The following is a 24,544-nucleotide window of genomic DNA, read 5'->3' as shown; positions in this document are numbered from 1 at the left end:
ATCCTCTGTACTCTGAGAAAATGCATGTTTAATCATTTTCTTACTGTCTGGCATTTATCTTTGAGGGGGTCAAAACCTTCAAAGCCCTTAGCAACCTAGAAAGACATGTATGTATTTTATTTATCTCAGTGTAATCAGTTGCCACAGCAATGACATGTACAGATGGCATATAATCCAATAAAATTTAAAAAAAAAAAAAAAAAAAAACTATAACCAAGCAAATAAAAATTAAATTTACCATTGTGTCACATTTGCAATCACCAAGTCTATTAACACCAACATTTTTAGAAATTCAATGAGAAATGAGCCTCAGAATTTGTACTTCTTCTCCTTCTTCTTCAGGTAAAGTGCTACCACCGACGGAGCCGAGCAGCAGAAAGAGAGGTGATGTTCAGGGTCCAGTTCCATACCTGCACCGTTCACGGAGCCCAGCTGTGGTTTGGCAAGACTGAACTCGACCTAGCCTGCACAGGTATAAAAACAGAAGCTCAATAGCTTGTGTGGAACTGGATGGAGACCAAGTAGGAGTATTTTTAAATTTTGGACAGTCATGAAGGCATTACAGAAGGGAGTAGAGTGAAGGTTTTTAAAACCATAGTGCCATACTATATCACTGCAATGTGTCTGATTATACTATTGTACTACTTATACTACACAAATGTTTTTTGAATATATGGTTAACATAATGAATGAACAAATGGAAAACCTCCTGCTGTTTATTTCTTGTGCTTCCTTGAAATAGTTTACATGATGATTAATTAATAAAGACCCACTTATTTTCCAGACCATTATGGTGCTTGTGTGTGTTTTGAGATAAATAGCAAATGACAGTGTCAGTTTAGATGAAACAGAAATGCTTGTACATAGCTCACTAAGCAGCAGTCTCATGACAGATGAATATGCTCTAAGTGCTACATGCTGACGCATACAATGTATAAATAATATTACCCACAGTCTTGAGTGAAAGTAAAAAAGAAGGCTCATTTCAAATGATACATTTCTTTGAAGTGTTATGCTCTGTTTACTTAAGCTATTTTCTGTCTTTGGTATTTGTGATTCTTGTTATTTCTACTTCACAGATCACACATTTGTGTGAATGCTTTTATCACTCTCTGCAGTTATTCTCTGGATATTTTAGACATTGTCTTTATGCTCATCTTTCTGTAGATGACAGGTTCCCTCCTGATGCTACAGTCGAGTTTATCTTCTCTAACGGGCCAGAAAAAATGAAAGGTGAATATTATCATCTGTCTGTCTGTCACTGAATCCTTTGGCAAATTTCATGCACCTAATCACTTCCTTTTCACATTTTCATATGCTTTATATCAAAATGTCTGCTTTACAAGGTCGCGAATACCGCAAGAATGACGCCTCCATTAAAGTGGACTACAACACTTCAGACCCTGTGGTCAGATGGGATTCGTATGAGAACTTCAACCTGCACCACCAAGACAGTATGGAAAGTAAGAAATGTCCACACACACAGGTGTAAAAAGTCTAAAAAGAACAATGCTTTATATGTATGCGGTAAGATCAAACATCAAATCACACTCCCCTTCTCATTTCTACCAGATATCGCTCATACGAGGGGCCCTCTGGACGGCAGTCTGTACGCCCAAGTGAGGAAGCGTCGTGGACCGGGCTCAACTGCCTCAGCAGCATCACCCAACGGTTGCCTTACCAGTAGCCCAACAGTGAAGTCACAAGCTCCCAGCCGGCCCCAGACTCTCACCTACACCCCTGACTCCAGCCGTTCTTCAGTGCCCTCTGATCATTTGGATGATCCTTCTACAGCTCACCTTGAAAGACAAAACACTGACTGTTCACTGAGGAGTGGAGGAGAAGATGAAACAAGACAGAAATCACGAGGGAAAGAAAGGGATAGAGAGACAGCGATTTTAGATGATGGAGACCCGTCAAGCGCAGGGGGGTTGAGGCGAGAGCATTCATGTTGTGGTCGAGCAGGTACAAAGTGTGGCGATGTGGGATGGGAGAGGGAGAGAGAGCCCTGCCTCTCTAATGGTCACTGTGTTGGACGTTGCAACAGTATTAAAAAACATCCAAAAAGTCAAACTCTGCCGGCCTTACCATCCAAATCTGTGTCCCCTCCTCCTCATCTGACTCGTATGGAACTCTGCCATCGCCATAGCTCCCACCCTTTACCAGAGTTACCATGGGAACGTCCACCGCCAACCCCAGCCTTGCCCTGTCTCCACAGGCCATGCTTCCCTTATTCCTCTCCTGAACACCCACACCCACACAGTCATACCCTCCCAGCCTCAAACAGACTCTGCAGTGGGGACGATTGTCACCTCTTCCATTATTCTAGCCATGCCCCATCCTCTCATCTCTCCCACCAATCACTGCCCTCTAGCCCTTACAGGGAAATGTTCTTCGGCTCTCCAACACCTTCTTCTGGTTGTCCCTGTCGTGAGTGCTCCAGCAGGCGAGAGCACCAGTCAGCCTCAGTCAGAACATTCCACCCATTGCACCCAAACCAATCAGAAAACCCACACTGGCCCCAAGGAGCAGGGATACAGACAATAGAGGCGCCTCCTCTATGGGAAAGTGAAAATCCATGGGAAGTGGCAAGAGAGGCAGAGTTCTGGCAGTGCAAATCAGCCATGCCAGCATTTCGCATCTGCCACTCCACTTTGGACCAGGGTCCAAACCCGGAGCAGCCTAGATTTGCCCTCGTACCTCACCAAAGCTATCCCAGTCCCCAGTCTCTGATGGATATGCGGGATGGAGCCAGCAGTGGGTACCACACCCCTCCACCTCCCCGCCACTCTTGCCCCTGCTCTCCTTATCAGTCATCTCCAGCCGAAAGCCACGAGAGTCGGGGTTACGCCTCAGGGTACCACTCTGGGTCAGCCTCTCCTCTGCCTGCTAGTAGCCCCTCTCCTGGAAGAGGCAGGCTGCCCGAAACCCCCTCTGTAGCCAGAGAACAACAGCATATTGAGCATCACAAAGGTAAATGAGGATCGGACCAGCGGGATGGATACTGTCAGGATTAGTTTTTCAAATGAAAATACTGTGCTTTGTTGCCTCTTGTATGTGAATTATTTGTTCTACCTTCCTTCTACCATCTCATCTTATTTTATTTCACTTGTCACAGTGGAAAAGGCCAAGGTTGGTGTGGAGGATGACATATCCCAGGGTTCAGAGGGTAAATCTGACTCTAATGGCCAGTCAAGCACCCCTGGACTTGACTCTGATCATGACTACACACTTATTGGTAGCAGCAGCCCCACACACACAGAAGACAGGTGGGTGAAACTTTCTTTTTGCTTTTTACTCTACTACTGATGTTGGAAATAAAATTACAGTCATCCAAATGTGATAACTGTAATTTTTTCTGTACTTTGCCTTTTCCTCAGTGTAAACGCTGATAGCACTTCTCAAAGCCACGAAAGCTTTACACCTCTGGAATCCAACACAAATAGCAACAAAACTACCACACCAGTACTGACAGAAACCCCAACCCAGTCTTCCAACATATCCATGAGCTCCACAGAACAATCAAGTGAGCCTTCTCAGAGTTTGAGCTCTGAGGGTATGAGTGGAGAAGCCAAGGTTACAGGAAATGCAGAGGGTACTAATCAGTTACAAACTTCAACCCATGCCGCGATCATCATCACCCCAGTCCAAGTGCAACTCAATGGCTCGACCCTTCCTGGTAATACCCCATCTAACAGCAGCAAAGGTGTATCCATGAATCCTTCTCCCAGTCTCAGTTCTACCCCCTCCACCACTTCCCCAAATTCTCCCATTGACTCCCCAGACATTCAGTCTCCCCCTCAACGCTCTTCGCTGGCTACAGATGCAGCAGGACAAAGACTGACTCCGGACAGAGACAGCTCGGTTGACACCAAACCGCCATCACCTGTGCCCGACGGATATCATACACCAACCTTCCCCTTAGCATCCTATTACTACCCATTACTAAATGTCCCCCATGTCCCATACACCGGGTACACTGCAGTCACTATCCCCGCCTTTCAGCCACCGCTCCCAGAGAAGAAACGCCTTTCATCAACACCAGGATCCCTGAATGGACACAACTCTCTTCTCCGGGTCTCCTCAGCTCCTTCCCCAACGCACCACGTTAGTTTCTCCCCCTCTGTGGGAGAGCAAAGACGAGGGTCTGCGCAGTCCAGCAGTAAGGAGGAGGCAGATATCAGGGTCAATGCAAAGTTTGTCCAGGACAGCTCCAAGTATTGGTACAAACCAGGCATCTCCAGAGACCAAGGTGAGGGTTAAATGCAGTACGGTGAGCGATATACAATGTTAGTCATTACCAATCAAACCAAACTTCTTTGACAACTGATGGTGAGGTGATAAATTATAGTGACACCATGTATGTCCATGTATTGTCATTGCATCTCCTTACTCTATTGTGTCTTCTTCCATAGCCATAGCTGTATTGAAGGACAAGGAACCAGGAACTTTCCTCATCAGAGACAGTAACTCCTTCCAGGGGGCCTATGGCCTGGCCCTCAAGGTGGCCACCCCTCCTCCTAATGCCAACATCACTGGCAGCAAAGGTATCCATCAAAAATCTTTACACATTAAGTGTAGTTTACTGGTCACGGGGAGTACTCCTCACCATGTGAAAACAGTTGCGTACTGTCTTCTGTGCCTCTGGCAAGAGCTTCATAAATGTTCGATAAAATGTTTACTGACTAATGCTGTTTTAAAACTAAACACATCTGCGGATTGGTAGTAGTAAGTCCACAAAAACACAGGAACCAACAAAACCAGATTTTTAGTTTAAACAACTATTAAGTAAGTCTGATCTAACAAATGTGTACTTTTTTATTTACTGTTACTTTGCATTTTTAGTCATTTGTTCATGCAGGCCTGTTTTATACTACTACAATATGGTAGAAAAATAAATCCATAAACATTTGAAACTATTTGTTTTAGTTGAGAACACTGCAAATTGAAAAACTGCATAACATAATTTCCCATTGAACACTGATAATGAATAAAACAGTTCTGAAGTGAGTGTCAAATGAATGGTAAAGGTACCAAAACATTTCAAACAGTAACCAACCCTTTGTTTTTTGCAGCAAAACAACTAAAGCTGATGATAAATGCTCAATTTCTATTTGTTTCTGATGCATTCTTATAATGTGTGAAATTAAAGAGAAAAAGGGGGTGTCCTCTTGATCACAACAGGTAGTGAAATTATGGTTATGGGAAGTCTATAGTAATCAAAATCTTGTATTTGTATTTTTAGTATTTCTGTTCTTGCAGCTTTATAATGATCTGCAGTGACAATCTGTGTTATTTTTCATCTTCACACCCTCCCTTTCCCACCCTCCTCTCCTCTCTCCCAGGGGATCCCCTGGAACAGCTGGTGAGACACTTCCTCATCGAGACTGGGCCACGGGGAGTGAAGATCAAGGGCTGTCAGAATGAGTCCTACTTCGGTCAGTTATGTGGTAGACATAACTGCTGCCAAATGTTGCACGTATTTAGTTATATATGATATACTGGATGATGATTTTGACCTGTAAAACTTCCTTCCAAGTCCCCCGTTTTCTTTCTTTTAATCCTTTCTTATACTGTAATCTTTCTTACCTCTTTTCTCTTTCTGTCTCTGTCAGGAAGTTTATCTGCCCTGGTGTACCAACATTCAATCACTCCCATCTCTCTGCCATGTGCCCTTCGCATTCCAGAAAAAGGTAATATCAGTACTATTACCTTTAATTCTGAAGAATTTAATATCCACCTTTTCATATAAGCTGTATATATTATTAGAAAACAAATACTTCAAACAAGAGTGGGTTATTACAACAGTTGCGGACTGGATCCTCTATAATTTAGACAGTGCTGTTATGTAACTGAAGACTGTGATATTTCAGATCTGGTCGGGGAGCTTCAAGAGATGCAGAGTGCAACAAACACGAGCACAGCGGCTGACCTCCTCAAACAAGGAGCAGGTAGCATAAACAGTTGTTATGCTGTTACATGAACTTCTACAGAGGACCCTATCGGATGCAGCGCAATAGTTGCAGTTCTTACTTTTGACCAGCAGAGACTGCTCAAGCCTCATCATTTCATAGCATTGGCCCATAATGACACATCTGTTCATGTTAATCCGTAACATTTTTTCATGTCTCTGATTACCAAGCTTGCAACGTGCTCTACCTGAACTCTGTGGAGACCGAATCGTTGACGGGGCCCGAGGCTGTTTCCAAAGCAACCAAATGCACTCTGGCTCTGAGTCCACGTCCCATGGCAACAGTGGTCCACTTCAAAGTGTCTGCTCAGGGCATCACTCTAACTGACAGCAAAAGAAGGTACATCTTAGACACTGCAATCTTAGTTGTTTGCAACAGCATCCTGTTTTCTGGTCAGGGGATTTTCTGATGTATGGTGCAGTATATACACCTGTTTGACAGACTTTTCAGACAGTAGTTGTGAGACTAATGTCAATGTAAGACAAAGAGTCATATTACTGTTTGTGTATACACAGGCTATTTTTCAGGAGGCACTACCCAATCAGCAGTGTGACTTTCAGCAGTCTTGACCCCCAAGACCAGAGGTGGGACATTAAAAAAAATTACTGCTGATAAAAACTATGTGCTTGGACATGTAACAGCTTAGTAAAGGTGGTAGTATCTATGTGCTTGCTGCTGCTGCACAAATACTGCTCGTATTGACTTATATTTTATTAAATATAAGTTCTGTTTGTGATTTGCTTGTCTGCTTTTTCACCCTGAGAGGTGAATGCAGATTGCTAGTTAGTACATAGTCTTATAAAGCAGCCTCCATGTCTTTGTTATTCATGTATTCCTGTGTTTTGTCTCTGTGTCTCTACTTGTGTGCCCGTGCTTCAGGTGGACTAATTGTGATAGCACGTCAAGCAAGTAAGTGCTTGTGTCACTGTGTTGTTTTTTTTTCAAGGGATATTACCGACTGCTACTTTGCATGGCAATTAATCCCCATCAGATTTGTTATTTGAACAGTTTGAGACAGAACTGTGTTTTTTTTACTGTCAAATATTATTTGCTCTCCTGTCTTTTGACCTCTCATGTCTGCTTTTTGCTGCAGGATGTTTGGCTTTGTGGCCAGGCGGACAGGCAGTGCTACAGAGAATGTGTGTCACCTATTTGCAGAGATGGACCCTGAACAACCTGCTGTAGCCATTGTCAACTTTATCAATAAGGTTATGTTGGGGCCACAGCTACGCAGATGAAGATTCAAGAGAATTTGAAAACTCTGGACTATTGGAGATCTAGGGCAGATATTCATATGATTCTTACATATTTTCAATGAAGTGTGTTTGTAACTACATTTGTGCAGGTGGCACCACTGTGCTCGGCCCTGTGATTGTTTTTATAAGAGAATCCAGTTGTGATAGCTCACTGCTTTGTGGGGCAAAGTGTTTATATGTCAGTTTACAGAGCAAACAGTTACAGAGGGATAGTTTGATAAGCCAAAGACTGACCTAACTTTGGTAACCATTGCCAAATGAGATTCAAAGAACAGGTTTTTTTTTTTTTTTGCTGTTGATACAGTCATTGTCATTTTATTTGTGTGACATTTGTTATCATGTTTAAAACAGTTCACATGACAAATTTTACAAATTGCATGATTGACAATCCATTTAGCACAGATTGTTATTTGTATTTAAGTCTAGAAGCAAATGATAAAGAAGGTAGGTAATCTAGCTGAATGTAAGAGTCATGTTTTAAGGTGGACAGTGGTTTTATTGAAAAATTCTGACCTACCGCAATATGAAGAGGAGTTAAGTATGTGATCAAATGAAGAGGTTATATATTTTGATTAACTAACAGGAAGTGTATTTGGCTACATTTGAACTCTGCGGTTACATACACATTTGTAACAATGAGCATTTTGTTCTTGATGCAAATATACTATTAAGAGTGTATTATTGTTGGCATGATAACCGCAGCTGTAGAGATGTCAAACGCATTATGATAAACCGACCTACAGGACAGGTTAATGATTTAACAAAACACTAAGTAAAAGGAGGTCAGCTTTACTTCACAAATGTTATTCAAAAATTTTTGACAGATCATGAATATTAACTTTCCTACAGCTATAAATAAGAAAATCAAGCGTTGCTTTGTGAAGCTAAAAATGTCATGAAATCAAAGGATGTTCACATCTGAGGAAAACTACAATGTCTACAACCTTAGTAATGTCATTTTAAACAGAGGAAGTACATCAAAGACTCTCCATATCACAAGCCAGTGTGTAAAATTATGCTGTCAAACAGACGTAACATATACATACATATGTACACAGACACTTACTCTTAGTCCTGTTATATTTGCTTTACTCACAGGCCATAGTTAACTAACCAAGATCCTTGGCAACACATTAGTGAATTATATTTTAGAGTCAAGTTTCACTTTAAGCCAAAGACTTAATTATAATGTAAAGATATTTTGAAAGTTCGATTTTTTTTTAACAGTACTTTTTTTGTTGTTTGGTATTTGTGTGTTTTCTATAAACTGAGACAGTAGATGACTTCAGCACAGTTATTATTTTTCATAATGGATTTTTATGTAAAAGAAGTAATATATTTTAGGCCTCTGTGGTGGATGAGAAGGTGTATGGTGTATGTCATATTTGACAGGAAATTAAAGTCATTAAATCAATCTTTGTGTATGCTTCATCATTTCAAGGCTTCATGTAAAACATATTGAGATATTTTACTTAATTTTCCAGCCTGTCTCATAAATTTGCAGTTACATTTTTTTACTTGTTGGAGACAGATAATGGTGCTGAAGCTCATTACATTTGCTGCACAATTTGGGACTCTTATTCACACATTCTCAGCTTTTGTACTTAACCATCACCAAACACAATACTGTTTGACACATGTACTAATACATTATAATATGACGCCAGCTAAATAAAAGGATGAGGTCCCACCGAGATTTGAACTCGGATCGCTGGATTCAAAGTCCAGAGTGCTAACCATTACACCATGGGACCAACTACGCCGATATACACCTCATAAATCTATATTTGATGTTCTACTAGGCCGTCTGTTCAGTATCTTTATGTTATTTTTATGTAACAGTTTCGGTTATGATTAGGAACATTAGCTACCCGGTTACATTTCTTACCAAAAGTATCTCTGCATAGCTCGTTGGCTAACTAAAGCTAACCTAGCTAACTATAATGGCTGACCTACTGTGTGTCTCTGTGTGTATATAAGTGTGTGTGTGTGTGTGAGTGTGTGTGTGGAAAGTGGCGTCACAGACTATAAAGAGACAGGTAGCTCGCAGACAGGCGTCCACGTTGCTGTCTATCCGATGCTGTCGAGAAATATCCGTATATTGTGTAACTGAGGGTTTTGTAGTCAAGTTAATTGGCCTCAACAGAGCGATCGGCTAGCTAGCTGCTTGATATCCGGTCTGGCTTTTAAAAATAAAAGCTCTGATTTCAAAATAAAAGGGTAGATCTTTATACCCAGACATGCGGGCTGCTGAATGTCAACAACCATTTTCCAAATGCCAATTGTCCATATTGCCGAGGCTAGACCACAACATTTCTTACTAGTTTCAACTGATTGCATCAACATTAAAGGCCCAGTGTGTAAAATTTAGAAGCATCTGGCAAACAGACTTGGCAGAAATGGAATACAATATTCATAAGTATGTTTTAATTGGTGTGATCCCCTGAAAATAAGAATTGTTGTGTTTTCGTTACCTTACAATGAGCCTTTTATATCTACATAGGGAGTGGGTCCTCTTCCACAGAGGCCACCATACTGCATTGCCATGTTTCTGCAGTAGCCCAGAACTGACAAACCAAACACTGGCTCTACAGAGGGTTATCTCTATAAACAGATATCTGCATATGAATGCAGAATCTGTAGGCAACAGGACATGATTTTGGTACCAGAAGCGTTCTGGTGTCCATTTGTAGTCTGAGTAGTATTGACCAATCACGTTTGAGCAGACTTTGGTTGCATGCAGGTAAACAGTGGAGAGCAAAAGAGGCGGAACACATTGGCTGAAATGCAATCTATCTATCTAATCTATCATCTTACAACGATTTAGCTTTTTATTAGCTTTTCTATTTATTTATCTGCGTTCATATGCATATATCTGTTTATAGAGATTAGCCAAAAAGTCGTCTGGACCATCTCAAGTTGCTAATCGGACTGTAAACAACAACTGGTTCATGGAAGAGGAAGTCTTGGCCCGGATATCCATTTTTCGGATATCCGCTGTAGAGAGGGCCTTTTGTGTTTTTTGTGAGTTTCACTGCTACTGTAGGTTCTTCTACACGCTTGGGGGGGGGGAGGGAGGGGTATTCAGTTGGTTGCAATCTGCAACTTTGCCACTAGATGTCCCTAAATCCTACACACTGGTCCTTTAAGAGAGAAAGCTTATATCACCTTTGAAAAATGGCAAGATTCCCAGGAAATGATTTGTAAAGTACAAGTAGACAGGAAAACAAAATTAGACAGGCATTAGTATTTGCTGGCTAGGTGCCTCTAAGCAAGCCACCTAACTCCCACTGCTCCAATGGAGTGGCTAAGTGGCCATGGGTAAAGATTGTCTGTGCTGGTGTGAATGGTGTTGGTTGGTCAGGTGTACATTACACTCAACCAACATATAGAGCCTATGATTAGGTGCTCCCAAAGACCTAATAATTAACCAGATACGCATGTGCTTCTCAGGCCCAGCTGTTTTGTAGGTTCTTACTCCAGCTCTACTCTCAACACTTGATTCAGCTGACACGGCTAAGATATATAATGAGTTAGGGGTAGCCACTTATGTAATATACTTTAATATCCTAAGATCTTCATGCTTATTCATTTTCCTTTGTTGCTGAGAAACAGAGACGGTACCGCATAGCAGTACATTTCACTGGCAGGCACTCAGGGATTCAAGGCTGACTTCCACTATGCCATTTTGAAAAATGCAAAACTGTAAGATTAGCACTGCAGTGTTGTGATAGCACAGGGACTGATGTGTGATAGTACAATAATGGGTGATGACCATTGTCCTTCATTCTCCCACTGGAAGGAAACTAGAGGGACTTTAATGGACCATGCCGGTGCTGGTCCTTCTGAGTCAGAGTTCCATATTGCAGCTCCTGTTGGGCCTCCAGAGGAAAACAGTTGAACCACGGTGTAAGGTGTAGGATTTCTCTGTCTGTGAATGAAGAATCACAGTCAGCGTCCCCATATCTTTGGATCATGTAGCAACTGTGATACCTGGTTTCAATAAGTGCTGTTATTTCTATGCATTATGAAGTCTAAGAACTGTAGGAGTCCAGGAACAGCTTCCACCCCTATTGGCTATCTTCTGAGGAATTATAAAAAAGAAAAATAACCTTTGGTCTCTTAAGTAAATATTTAAAGAAGACAAATGAATTCCAACAATGCAGAAGATTTACTGAAATACAAAACTTTGAAGACATGAGAGATCTGTTTGTTTAAGTAAATCTTATGAGCTCACACTAATACTAAACCACTATAAGTCACGCATTAGAACAAATATTGTATGTACGTTTATTGTTTACTTTTATAACTGATAGAGCTTCTCACATACCCACTTGCTTTTATAAGAAAAATATTTGTATCAGTTTAATATTAATGCATGTGATGATACATTACTTCACTGATTATTTTATTGACTGTACATTTATTCAAGTACTTTACTTATATATAATTTTGAGGTACTTATACTTGACTTAAATATTTCAATTTTGTGCAGCGTTTTACTTCACTATTTCAGACAGTAATAAACCCCACTCCATTTTTAACTGCTGAAGATTAAACAATCCAATATTACATAACTGGACTGGCTACAGTTTTAAAAGAACAGGACAGGACAGTCAAAGACAAACTACCGAACAGTCTCAAGTAGTAGAAAGAAATACAAATGGTACAAAACAGTAAAATGCAGGCAGTAAAAGCAAGATGTGAGCAAGTGATATTTGTTTATAAATGTAACAGTCTGATGGCCTGGAGGACAACACTGTCCCTGAACCTGTTGGCTCTGTAGAAGTAATACTCATGTTTTCCAGACAGTGAAAGACTGAACAGTTTGTGGTTGGGATGTGTGGTCCTGGATAAATGTTGTGGGCCTCCTTCAAGCCTCCCATGTCCTGGAGGGTTGGTAGTTTATTGCCTGTGAGAAACTATGCTGTTTACATCACCTGCTGTACAGCTTTACAGTCCAGAATACTCAACTCGGATGCAGCTGTTAAGGACACTCTCAATGTAGTGCATGTAGAAAGTGAGGATCTGAATTTCCATGTTAACATTTCTCCGTAATGCTGATCCAGAGGAACCAGAAACCGCTGACTCTCTCCACTTAAGGCATATCGATGAGAATGAGGGTGATTCCTCCTCACATTTGCTGCTTCCTGAAGACCATATTAAAGGGTCTCACCTCTGCCTTGTATGCAGACTTGCCACTTTCAGATAATATATTTATATGCATGCACAAAACCAGGTCACTGGGAAATATCTTTAGCAAGAAATAATAAGAAAATAACAAGAAATTAGATTTGTCTCATAGCCCTACCATATTTATTAACCATCAGTGGCATATAAAATATATACAAAAGTTAACTTTACACAACCTGAGGAACCTGTTATTCTTTACTGTGCACATGTCTGAATTTTACAAATATCCCACTGCTCAGTGAATGGGATCTGAAAATCAGGGTACTGCTTGTGGTGCCGCCACCCCATATAAAGGGCAGAAGATGGTACTCAGGACTGGAAACCTTTACAGGGGTGTTACAAAAAGAAGTTTGCAAGGCTGGAATACATACACAAATATATTTATTAACAAATATATTAATGAAATAAGCAAAAATGAATCCCTGGAATTTCAACCAATAACTTCAGCCAAAGCAATCAAATAAATGAAATCTGCAGCCTTACAGCAAGCAGCAACCTACTCTCTTCCCTACTCTATCTCAGCTATCCAGAAACTTGCCTTTTACCTTCTCAGCCTCACCTAACTGGAACATACCATTTACTCAGGCTACTACAGGGTGAGCTGGACTGATACAAAGCTTTTAAAACATACAGAACTACACTGATGTGGGATTTCTCTGTTACTGCAAACAATCACAATGTCATATTGTCACACACATACAGCCATGAGTGCACCAAATTATACAGAATGCCATTTACTACAGAACAGTTTTATCCTTCCTACCTCAACTTGACAGTGCCTAGTGACAACAACTCACACCTGTTGTCACTATCACTGATTAGCAGACCATCTGCTAACCATCATGAACCTCTCAAAAAAGAAACATCACAGCAGGACAGCCCTTCAACAAAATGTATCATTGCAAAACACAAACCACCCACCTGAAACCCGTATTACACTATTTGCGCAACATGACTGACAAATTAACAGAAACTGAAATTACTGAAATTGGACTGAAATTAGTGGTATTACACAAAAACACTAGTAATGTCAGGAGCCAGGGCCCAATGAAAAGGGAGAGGAGCAGCTTTTTAGTTTAGTTGGGTTTATTAAATTTATTTGTATCAGGGACCTTGTACAAAATACATTAATGTCAAACAAAGAGAAAAGATGATTTGTACCAGGTTTAGCTACTAGCTAATTTCCATCTGTAGTCCCTGGGCAGGTGAACAGAAACAATAAAACACAGAGCAAAACCTATCATCTCCACTACAAACGGACAAACAACCTATTGACATCCATGCAGGCTTATGCACACTCACACACACACACACACCCATTTCATAGGAATAAACACAAAGCAGAATACAAATATCAAAATATTACAAACATATATCTAAAGTTATAAAAACAGGTCATCAAAATGTCAAATTAGTGCTGACAAGAATGGTTATTTAAAATCCATTTTTTAACTTCATGGGAAAAAATATGGAAATCTGTGCAGGTTTTCAGATTGACAGGGAGCTTATTCCATTCTTTAATGGCTTTAAAAGAAAAAGCAGATTGTGCAGAGGCAGAGCCTCGTTTAGGGACGCTACATTCTCCCCTTGAAGCAGACCTTGAAGGTCTGCTCATTTGCTCAGAGCAGAGCTGAACCAAGCTCTTCAACAGTGGAGGAGCAGCATTATGGATTATCTTATGCACTCAACGGACATCTGAATACAAAATTGAGTCATCAAAGCTTAACATTTTATATATAACAAGTATGTCACAATGACAATACTGTTGTGGTTTCCTGTTCAGGACTTTCAGGGCTTGTTAATGAAGTAACCTAACAAGACAGTCTTGTTTGCCAACATGATATGCAGTAGTGAAAATAAGAAAAAACATTGCACTCAAATATGTCTTAGAGGCTTCAACTGTTAACGAATCCCTAATATGTCTAAAGTTAGCTGTTATATTTCAATACATGGCCCATCTTTTTAATAAGCCTTTTGAATGTAAGAGTGGAATCTACAGTAACACCTAAGTATTTGACTTTTTTATCTTTTGTCCATCTACATAAATATTTGGGAAAAGCCTTTTGTTTTTGTTCATTCAAAAAATACATGGTCACTGTTTCCTCATTATTCAGAGTGAGACATGAGTAACTGTGCCACTTTGCAACTTTTTCCATTGTTAATGACAATTTGGCAGCAACTTCATCATTCATGTATGTATGAGGTCAAGTAAGTAAGACTGAATCCAATTAAGTATATTAACAGAAAGTTTGAATTTAGACAACTTAGAGAGGAGTACTGAGTGATTGACTGTATCAAAAAAAGCCTTGTGCAGGTCACACTGCTGACAGCCAGGAAAGTGACTGTGGTGTTATTAACAAACTGATGATGGAGATGGAGTGGTACCACATAGTTGTGTGTGATTTTGGAATACTGTCATGGGCTTAGCACGCAGTCTGGGGTGTCCCCTGTGCTGCAAATGAGAGTGGATGAAGTGCTAATGCCCATCTTCACCATCAGTGGTCTGCCTGTCAGCGAGTCCAAGATTCAGTTGCACACAATGGTACTCAAGACAAGGAAATTGTGGTAAATGCTATGCTGTAATCAATTATAGTCTTATAAATATGCTCTTGTCAAACTAAGAGAGGGGAATGTGTGGGTTATGCTGATGGCATCCTCAGCTGATCTATTTGCTCCATGCAAACAGCAGAGTCTAAATGGCCTGGGGGAAATGCGTCTGTGTGGGTTTCGACCAGCAGCTCGAGGCATCGCATTTTGACAGATGTAAGTGGAACAGGGTGGTAGTCCCTAAGGCAGGATATCCTGGGTTTCATAGGCGCAATGAGAATGCATGTTGTATAGCATTTAAACTGGCAAACTGGGGCAAGCACAGATTGAGTGTATCCATGAGGACAGCTGCCAGCTGATCAACACACGCTTTTGACCAGAGATGTTCTCAGTTGCTTACTCTGGGTTGGTGCACCTCAAGGCTCTCCTCACATGATAGTTGTTAGTGGCCTTGTTCTCAAACATATTGGCTGACTCTGACTGTAATTTTCAAAACATGTGTAGAGCATGTTCAGCTTTTTTAGGAGGAATGCGGATAGGCTTCCCTTTGTGGTTCTGTGATTATCCTCAGACCGCCAAAGCTGTTCCTCAGTAATGTCGGATTGACAAAATCAAGACATATTGTAAACACATGATGCTGTAAATAAAGACGTTGACAACTGAGTGCTAATTGTTCATGTTAATCAATGTTGTTCTTTTTACCTTTTCTGATGAGCCTGTACCTGATGAGGCTGTGTGTGTGTGTGTGTGTGTGTGTGTGTGTGTGTGTGTGTGTGTGTGTGTGTGTGCCAGCTAACTTTAAAATCCCTGATAACACCTCCATTTACACTCAGCTGATTGGTTTCATGGCTGTTAACTTATTACTATTTATGACCTTGACCTTTGTGTTACAATACATAAACAGAATTTTGCACAGCAGTCACGCCTCCAGTTCTGCATGATTCACTTTCCACCGTACGCTGCTTCAGCAAATGATTTTTCCTTTGTCTATAATGTTTTATTTCCTCTTACTCTGGTGAGAATAAGAAACTCTAATGCACTGGACCAATATCCCACACATGTAAATACGCTTCCTCTGGAGCCACATTACTGCTTGGATGTGCATAGTAATACTAACTGATATCCCTTTGCACTGAGGAAAGTCCAGTCTGGCTGTCCTTAAGGCATATGTCCGTATGTGCTCTGTTACTATGTAAGTTATTTATGTCTCTGCACTGGTGCCACGAATACTAATTCCCGTATTTTTAGTGGGTCAAGTGTTTCTGATTTATTATTTCCACTCTCCTGGTTTCCAAACAGCGGGCTAGCTCACTGTGAAAGTCGGAGCATCTGAGGACACAAAATGGCTGGGCCAGGATACATGTCTGACATGGGTGTTGTGGAGCCAAATAAATCCCTGTTAGCAGAACAGCTTGATCCAGCGCTGGTGCCAGACTTGGAGACCGCCCAAGCCACAGGACAAGGATCAGCTCTCCATGAGCATGAACCTAACACCCACACACTTTACTACCAGTTACTGCATATGAATCAACTGTTAATAGGCTTATGACATGTCTAAGGTGCTGGAGGGTTCAGGATATGCTAATTCTGAGGTTGAGACAGAATACAAAAGTGGACATAAACAGGTCTGTAGTTGACAGTGAACTTTGCGTGCTTGGGTTTTACAGTGTGACCCTAATTGTTGAGTGGTCTGTACTCTTTAGCCACACAGCGGGCACAAAATGTACAACTGTCTAATGTGGAAAAGACTGGAATATTTAGGGAATGTTTGTTGTGAAAATTCCTGTCGTTTCGGAGGCAAGGCAGCACTGGCAGGGGATTTGGACAGCAGTCTACAACATACTGTAGCTTTAGCACAGTGCTGACTGTTAGATCAATGCAGGGGATAAATGGAGGGCCTGTGAGACTGCAAAATACCTGACACACACTTGATAAACTGAACAGGAACAACTATGTAGTTTGTGCATACATTTTGTAATTTTTATATATTTTGAGAAGGGTAGGTGTAATAAGTTTTGGCTTCAGCCTACACCTTCCGCCATAATCTGTTTTTGCCATTATTCTGTGGCTGTTTAAGTACTCTAGTGCACTACTGTTTTCAGGTTTAAATTATTTATCCTGATCGAAATAAGATCAATTCAATTCAACACAGCAAAAAAAAAAAAGATTAGAGATGGGAGTGAAAATCTTTCTACTTTAAGGTGTAAAATGTGTTTGTAAAAGCTATCATATTATACCAAAAAAGGGCTTGTAAAACGTGAGAAATGAATATGCATTGCTTGTTTCTTTTGTCATAAGCAATTCACAGGAATTTGCAAAGCCGAGCTCTGTTTTGTCTTACGATCTGCACTCTTGTTCTCAGCCTGCAGCAAGAAGAGGATATACGGGACCGGATGGGGCCCTCCTCTCCCTTTCCCTCTCCCCTTCGTATCTGTCGCCTTTACTGTGTTTACATTACAGACACACCCCTGACCTTCACTCAAGCCCCCACTGCTGGCCCTAACACCACACACACACACACACACACAGTACCACCACCACCATCATTTCCACCACATACCAGAGCTCCTATGTGCAGTGAACATAACCGTGAATGAATAAATGTCACTTAAATACATAGGTGACTGCAGAAAGAGAGAGAGAGAGATTTTGTCAAGGAGAGGAGCGCAAAATATCAGCAATATTTGCCCGGTGCGATGGTGTAATGGAGTTGTTTAATCGTCTATTTTTAGCATACTCGGTCGTCTCTCATGCATTGCAAATGTATGGCAACATCGCCATGCAGCGGCATTGCTTCCCCAGCCTACCACTGTACTGCAGAGTAGACACACCCCTCCAATACACACGCCTCACTGCACACATTTGAAAAAGTGTCAAAGAAATCATGAAGCAAAATACATAAATCGAAACATTTTGGACCAGACGCAGCTCATATTATGATTTCAACTGTGTGATATCGAAAGCAACAATGTTGTGGCTTGTTTGAGTTTCACACAGCCTGCAGGGCTCAAAGCCTGTGGCTGTAAAAACACAAAGAGAGGGAGAGAGAGAGAGAGAGAGAGAGAGAGAGAGAGAGAGAGAGAGAGAGAGAGAGAGAGAGAGAGAGAAAGCGCACGGCCTCAACAGGACGACTTCCACCAATTGAGACGCCACACCGCGCCGTATCTAATGTTGGCACGGTAATCCCCACACCGGGTCTCCGTTGATTCAGAGATCAGAGGCAAAAACGATGTAGCTTTAAACCTCACGCGGTCAAAGTTGTTTACCTCTTCGTTACCTCTGACGTCACGACACACCCCTGTTTGAGGGGGGCGGCTCTCGGCGTTACGGGCACCGGGGCCGACCAAACAGAGCTGGGCTTGACCGAAATGTCACCAACCGCAACACGGGAGACACGCCGAGCCCACCCGTGATTGGTTATCGGAGGGGCTGGGGGGGAAATCCCTCTTTCCCGTAGAGGTCCTGAGGAGGGGGGCGGTGCATAACAAAAAAAAAAAAAAAAAAAAAAAGTAATGGCCATCTATTTGGGTCCTGAAGAAGGAGGGATATTTCTCGTCGGACTACCGTAGGTGTGATTTAGTTGTCTCAGTGTTAGCGAGTGCGTTTAACCGTCATTGATACCTCCGTTGTGTTGTAGCCGTTTTTTCCGTTAATTGTCCGTTGCCGGCGGCCGCAGAACGGTTAATAAGCTGGCAGAACTAGGTGCCGCGTTTTAGGGTTAAAGCAGCCAGCTAGCCCCGCTAACGTTAGCTACTACCAGCGTTGCTGTGTGTGTGAGCCAACGTCTGGAAGGGCGTAAGTTACGAGTTTGACGTTTTCTCCCCCAAGTCTCCTCACATTTCTGAGTTTGGTACAACGCGGTCCTCTCTCCTCAAAGCTACCCCACCGAGTCAACATGGAGGGGACACACTTTCCAAGAGCATGAAAGAGGACGACGAACGGCGACTAAAGAGGATTAAAAGCAACTCGCTCTTGATGGGGGAAAAGTTGAGCTAAGGTATGAAACTCGCATGCACAGGAGGAATGCAAAAGTCGAGACTTGAGTTAGTGTAAGCACACAAGAAACAGGTTTAGCACATTTTTATGTCTGTCCTTTTACCAATGTGTTTGCCTGCGTAATTGAACTACTTGCCATAACTGCTATATGATGATTATCAGTGAGTGCTGTATGTTGCTGTTGAAAATAGTTCAGCGTTACATAAACAGAGCAATAGCAGGTCAGGTACTAGGGTAAAGGCCCACTCTGTGACTTGCGACATGCCATTTTGCTTTTGTATTGAACAGGATTAACAACTTGGGATTAACTGAAGAGAGGTTTCAAGTCTTACCTATTGTACAAGGGCATGCTAACACCTCAGGTGAGACATTTTTCTTTTGCTTTCAAGTCATACCTGGCAATATACACATGTGTACACTGATAATCTGTGTTTGAAACGACACATTGCGAAATTGTCCATTCACCTTTAGATATGCTATAACTCATTGCTCTGAATTTTAAAATTTGTGCACTAACAATTTTCTAGGTCTGTTACAGTCTTGTGATGTCACAGTTATTTACTAACGTTGTTTTACATACATATACGTGAAGAGAAATCTAAGAGAACTAAGGTAGCACATAATGTATGAAGTATTATCAATATTACAATTGTTAACACTGTAATACCAGCATGTTCTAGTAATATATTTACATTTTCTGAATTGTAAATAGCGGTAATTAAAAACTTTGATAAATTGAATGTCACCTGTCAAGATGTGACATACATCACTGACGCTCCTTAAACCAGAGGACCGAGGCCTGACTTTTGACGGGCTGTTTAATGAAATCTGCAGACCTGACAAGGAAATGTTCAAAACAGTTCGTTCAGTTGTGTTACTGTCTAAATTAAGACAGTTTATTATATACTTAAAGAATGAAAATTCCCCTTATAAAAAAAAAATGAAAATTAACTACCACCTGTTTAGTCACTTTTTAATGCCACACTGAAATACATTTTTATATATTGCTTTTATATTGTGTTGTTAAACAACAATATACTGATAAGCTGAACCTGCTGTTGTCTCAACTAAGACATTTAACTGATTACTCAGTTCAGTATTTCACTTTCTTTCCCTGTATGAGACCATGTACTGTTATATGAGTGTGGAAAGATTTATACATCATTATCTCAAGCACACACCGTTGCCGGAGAGAATCTTTTTCTTCCTTAGTTATTCTTTTTTAACACCTATAGGACTCTTAGTCTTAGTTAAATAGTAATGGAGAACTGAGCCACTGGATGATGATAATAACCATCATCGGGAATTAAGAGCGTCTTGTCTGTTTTACGTCTTAAATATAAAACAGCCTCTACTCCCCGTTTCTCTGCTCATCTTTTAAAAGAAAATCTGAAACAGCAAGGTGTACGTATTCCTACCTACCTTTCCAGTGATTTAGTAGACTGGATTTTTCACACCTATCCGTTTCTGTTTATGAAACAGTTGGGCACCTGAAATATAGCAGGTATGATGTTGTTTTTATATCAGCTGCTTCTTTGCCCGAGTTCGGAAAAAATGAATGGGGTTTCACTTCCCAACATCTTAGCTGACTTACGATCAACGATCACATATGTTCTGAATTTAAATGGAAATTTACAAGAGAACCTGTATTATTTAGGACAGAAAGTAGAGACTTTGCAGACACAAGGAACCATATACTTCAGCTTTTGACTCAGTATCTAATTAGTTTGTTAGTTGAACTAACTATAGATCTGCAATGGGAAGCTACAAAATAGGTTTATTTCTTTATCAACTGTAACTGTATCAGGTTGTTTATGGAGCTGTGTGCTGTGGTGATGGTACAGTCCATTAGGTCTGCTATACAGTGAAATACCCCGCCCCCTCCCCCCTTTCGTGACTACAGTAATTGGTTGCTTCCTCTCACATGTAACCCTATAGAAAGAAAGAGGCTGCTGTACTTAACTGTAAAGACCCACTTGTATGTACCTCGGTACATGCGTGCTGTTTTCCACATATGTTCAGTTGCCTTTGAAACTAATGAAGTGTTAAGTTCCCCCTAATGTCTTTGGGTCCTCAATTACCTCCTGTGGTTGATGGTTTCTAAGCCAAACACATCACATAGGTAATACTTGTTGTAAGTGGGGTGCAAGTCATGCAGAACAAGTTCTTCTTGGAAAGCAAAATATATGTCACTATATGATATACAGGGCAGTGAATGTATATCCTTTTTTTAACATTTATTTCAGCATATAAATGGATTACGTATTAATATTTTTTTTTACACTTCAGAAGAATTCAGCTAGACTTAAATTAGAATACAAATGCCAGTCATTTCTTATATTTTACATTTTTTTTACAGAGGTATTTCCTGAAAGAGAGACAGCATTTTATGGAGGTTATATAACTTTGACTTGTGTGCGTTTTGCACCCGTTTCACCCACATGTCGGTTGTCTGTCCGGTTCTGTCCAGTTGGTCCAGTGTGTGCATGACTGTGTGTGCTTGAGAATGTGCATTCTCTGTCAAATTCGGCATAGACATAAACAGGACTTTCGGTGTGTGTTTGAGTGGGCCTCTCCCTGCCTCGTCTCTTTCCCCTCTCCAGAGTCCAGCAAGGGGCCCAGCATAAGGGGGCAGGCTGCCGTCACTGGCTCTCTCTCCCCTTGCAGGCCAGCAGTGGGGCCGGGGCAGGGGGGGGAGTGGTGCAGAGACCATAGGTTTGGACACGGGACATGGGACCCCCCACCCCCTCCACCCCAGTTTAGCCCATCCTGTGTGGGGCACAGGTCACCTTGTCATGTGCTATTACTGTTGCTGTAACATGCTCCCTGTGATCATAGGAAAAGAGCATGAGATAGACTCATGGAGGCTGCGGGAGGGAGAATGAGAGAGGGAAGCGAAAGGACAGGACTGGACTAGTCTGCTCAGCCAGTTGTTTAGCTGCATTACAGACTCAGTTTGTCTACTTTGTTGTTGTTAGGTCCACATTGTCTCTTTTTGTCCATTGTTCTCTTTCCTCTATTTGCTCTCCCTATGTATTGTCTTTTTTTTTTTTTTTCTAAAGAAAATTCTAAACATCAAGCAGATTGTAATTAAACTTCTTCTGTCACAAGTTCCAGATCATGTTTTCTTTTAATGGTACTTGTTTTTTTCACCCCCACCTTCCTGCCGCTTTAACATTTCCCTTCTTCACCCTCTTTTCTGCAATTATTGTGTTTCTACGTGTGAATCAGGCGCCCGTGTATTTACATTGTAGCCCAGTTCTCTCTGCAGCCCGGGTCATTCCAGATCTGATTTGTTTTATGTCTCTTCTGTACTCGTAGTGACCCAGCCCGAGGTATGCAGTAAAACACATCGCCTTATGTTTTCTCCCTTCTCCCTCCAACTCTCTCCACAACTTCTCCCTGTCTTCTCTCTCTCTCTCTCTCTCTGTCTATCTCTCTCTCTCCTCCTTTATATCTTTCTCTCACTCTTTCACTCTCTCTTTTTTTTCCCTTTAAGAGAAACTTTTGGCAGCATGTAACAATTTCAGAACCATTTGCAGGATTGCGTCATGTGATGTAGAAGGAGGATGCTCATTGGACTCTCCGAGAGGGCCTCCTTCTTTCACTCAGGCGTTCCACAGCAATCCCTCTCTTTCTTCCAGTGCTGTTATAGGTCTGGATGTGATTCTGACTCTGACTCTTGTGTGTTGGGATGTGGTCTGTAAGTTCATTGCTGACATTCTTGGGACGTGATGCCAGAGGTTTTTTATTTCCCCCTTTCCCCTCTCTCTTCTGCATGTCTGTGTGCAGTTAAAATGATGCCTCCTCGAAATGCTGTCTGGATCCTCCTCTTTGCCCACTTTGTTATAACTTGTTCCGTCTTCAATCACATTTCATTTAAACGCCCAGGTCCTAATGGCACCACTTAATTAGGTTTGTTAGATGGTGGGCGTCGGTGAACTTGATATTGACTTTGATGAAAGTTAATCTAACATCTGGGCTGCGCTCCAAATCTTTTTCACAGCTGAAGTCTCATTTAGGTGTTTTCTGGTAAGTAACAGGGCACCTGACAAGGAAAACCAATGGCCACTTTACTGTTTGGTAATCATATACTCAGACAATGGTGCAGCTGGAAATGAAATGCCGAGTAGAACAGAAGGAAATAAGCTACCTTATGAGTGGTATTGGAGTCCTGCCATGGGCCAACTTGGCACTTATCCCTTTATGAATATCTCACAGCAGCTCATTCCCTGTAGATACAGTAACTGCAGCAGGAATACACAGATTTTTGAATGACTATATTATAAAGTAGCACTCATCATGCAACATCTGCATGAAGTGTTACTATTTCTCATAGTAGCGCTTTACAAGTCTCTGCTCTCTGTTCCTCAGGTTCACACCATCTGTAATTGAGATTCAATTTTGCATTGACTGACATCTTCATCAACTAATTAGAAAGTGAAAGTTAGAGGTATCCATTTGGGAAACCAGGATGCAGATGGTGCAAACAGTTCGCGCCGATAAGTCAGTTATGTCATCTTCTGAGGATATTATGCAAACTTTGGTGGGATATTTCATCAACTTCATTGGTAGATAAAAACTTGCAAAGTGTTAATTTATGACTATTTAATCACCTCAGTTTTATGTAGTGTAGGTTAGACCCTTTGTTATGGGTATTTGGTTATATGGCTGTTTTTCAGACATGTTGTTCTTAATTCAGCCTAGACTTCCAGCAGCATTAGACCGTTTATCTTAAAAAATAGGGGACATATTATGCACATTTCCAGGTCTATTTATATTCTGGGGCTCTACTGGAATATCTTTTCATGATTTACAGTAAAGAAAAAAACTCCTTATTTATGTTATACTGGCCCTTTACACAGCCTCTCAGTTCAGCCTCTGTCTGAAACAGGCAGTTTTAGCTCCTGTCTCCCCCTTCCCGATGGGCCTGCTCTGTTGTGATTGGTTAGCTTCCAGAAGCTGCGTCACGGGCGACTCTGATCCGCAATCCGATGTAAATTATGAAAGTGGACACTAGGGCTGTTGTCTGCCGGTCGATTAGTCGATCGATATGCTCTCGTCCAACAAAATTCTCATTGTTCGAATAATCTCCATGTTATTTTCATAAGGAGAAAAGTGCTACATCAATAGCTCTCCAGGATTAATCCATTATTTCAGGCGGCGGGAGGGACAGACTAACAAATTACCTGTGAAAACGGGGTTGTATTCAAAACACCCCCGTTATTTTCACAACTTTGAACTCACCCAACCTAATGGAGACTGCTGGGTCTAACTGTATTCAACATTTACTCAATCTGTGTTTCTCCATAATGACACAACGAAAACCCCCGCCAGGCCAAAAAAAATGTTTTTTAACATTTGATATCAATTTCCGAATGAATGGACATTCATTCGGAAATTGATAGCGCTTGGGAGTCTCTGCGGTGCTGTTCCAGTACGTGAGTCAACCTCTGTCATTGCCTGGGAAACCACTGGTAGCGTGGCTCCATTAAGGAGTATGTTTGCGTAGCGAGTGGAAAGAGCGGCAGAGAAGTGACGGTGAATGCGAGCGGAGCAGAGGAAAAGGTTAGTAGTAAG

The 24,544-nt window shown here is 41.3% G+C and overlaps 2 protein-coding genes, 1 long non-coding RNA gene and 1 other non-coding gene across 11 annotated transcripts in view; 2 read left to right on the top strand and 2 right to left on the bottom strand.

Moving 5' to 3' along the window:
- Positions 1-8,642, top strand: part of LOC137181818 (tensin-2-like) — a 31,753-nt gene extending 23,111 nt beyond the window's left edge. For 3 of the 4 annotated variants that reach the window (XM_067587857.1, XM_067587856.1, XM_067587859.1), the window contains 14 exons: positions 343-472; positions 1,168-1,233; positions 1,347-1,463; positions 1,573-2,973; positions 3,119-3,269; positions 3,381-4,252; positions 4,416-4,547; positions 5,346-5,438; positions 5,616-5,693; positions 5,874-5,951; positions 6,143-6,311; positions 6,488-6,556; positions 6,852-6,881; positions 7,066-8,642. In XM_067587857.1, the coding sequence (XP_067443958.1) occupies positions 343-472; positions 1,168-1,233; positions 1,347-1,463; positions 1,573-2,973; positions 3,119-3,269; positions 3,381-4,252; positions 4,416-4,547; positions 5,346-5,438; positions 5,616-5,693; positions 5,874-5,951; positions 6,143-6,311; positions 6,488-6,556; positions 6,852-6,881; positions 7,066-7,210 (3,531 nt within the window). In that variant the 3' untranslated portion in view covers positions 7,211-8,642. The remainder of the gene's footprint in view (positions 1-342; positions 473-1,167; positions 1,234-1,346; positions 1,464-1,572; positions 2,974-3,118; positions 3,270-3,380; positions 4,253-4,415; positions 4,548-5,345; positions 5,439-5,615; positions 5,694-5,873; positions 5,952-6,142; positions 6,312-6,487; positions 6,557-6,851; positions 6,882-7,065) is intronic. The other variant, XM_067587858.1, reaches the window with a different exon arrangement.
- On the bottom strand, positions 97-9,400 carry LOC137181819 (uncharacterized). 3 transcript variants are annotated; one of them, XR_010928190.1, is made up of 4 exons: positions 9,255-9,400; positions 6,160-6,291; positions 5,590-5,674; positions 97-464 (listed from the first exon to the last, which is right to left on the bottom strand). It is a non-coding gene; the product is annotated as an uncharacterized lncRNA (long non-coding RNA). The 3 variants fall into 3 exon arrangements; XR_010928188.1 differs by lacking the exon at positions 9,255-9,400 and adding an exon at positions 9,117-9,245 and having other exon boundaries at positions 6,160-6,295; XR_010928189.1 differs by lacking the exon at positions 9,255-9,400 and adding an exon at positions 9,117-9,245.
- On the bottom strand, positions 8,911-8,982 carry trnaq-uug (transfer RNA glutamine (anticodon UUG)). Its single transcript has one exon. It is a non-coding gene; the product is annotated as a tRNA-Gln (tRNA).
- An 8,597-nt stretch (positions 9,401-17,997) lies between the features above and the next one.
- The window catches only part of LOC137181817 (vitamin D3 receptor B), a 30,805-nt gene continuing 24,258 nt past the window's right edge, over positions 17,998-24,544 (top strand). The window contains exons 1-3 of one of the 3 annotated variants that reach the window (XM_067587854.1): positions 18,001-18,763; positions 18,846-18,965; positions 19,253-19,326. The gene's annotated coding sequence lies outside the window, so the exon portion shown is untranslated. Of the gene's footprint in view, positions 18,966-19,252; positions 19,327-24,544 lie in introns of all 3 variants that reach the window. The other 2 variants (XM_067587853.1, XM_067587855.1) reach the window with 2 other exon arrangements.

The sequence above is a fragment of the Thunnus thynnus genome, chromosome 4 (assembly GCF_963924715.1).
Source record: "Thunnus thynnus chromosome 4, fThuThy2.1, whole genome shotgun sequence".
In the NCBI taxonomy this organism is placed as follows: domain Eukaryota; kingdom Metazoa; phylum Chordata; class Actinopteri; order Scombriformes; family Scombridae; genus Thunnus; species Thunnus thynnus.
This window is presented reverse-complemented; position numbering and strand designations above follow the sequence as displayed.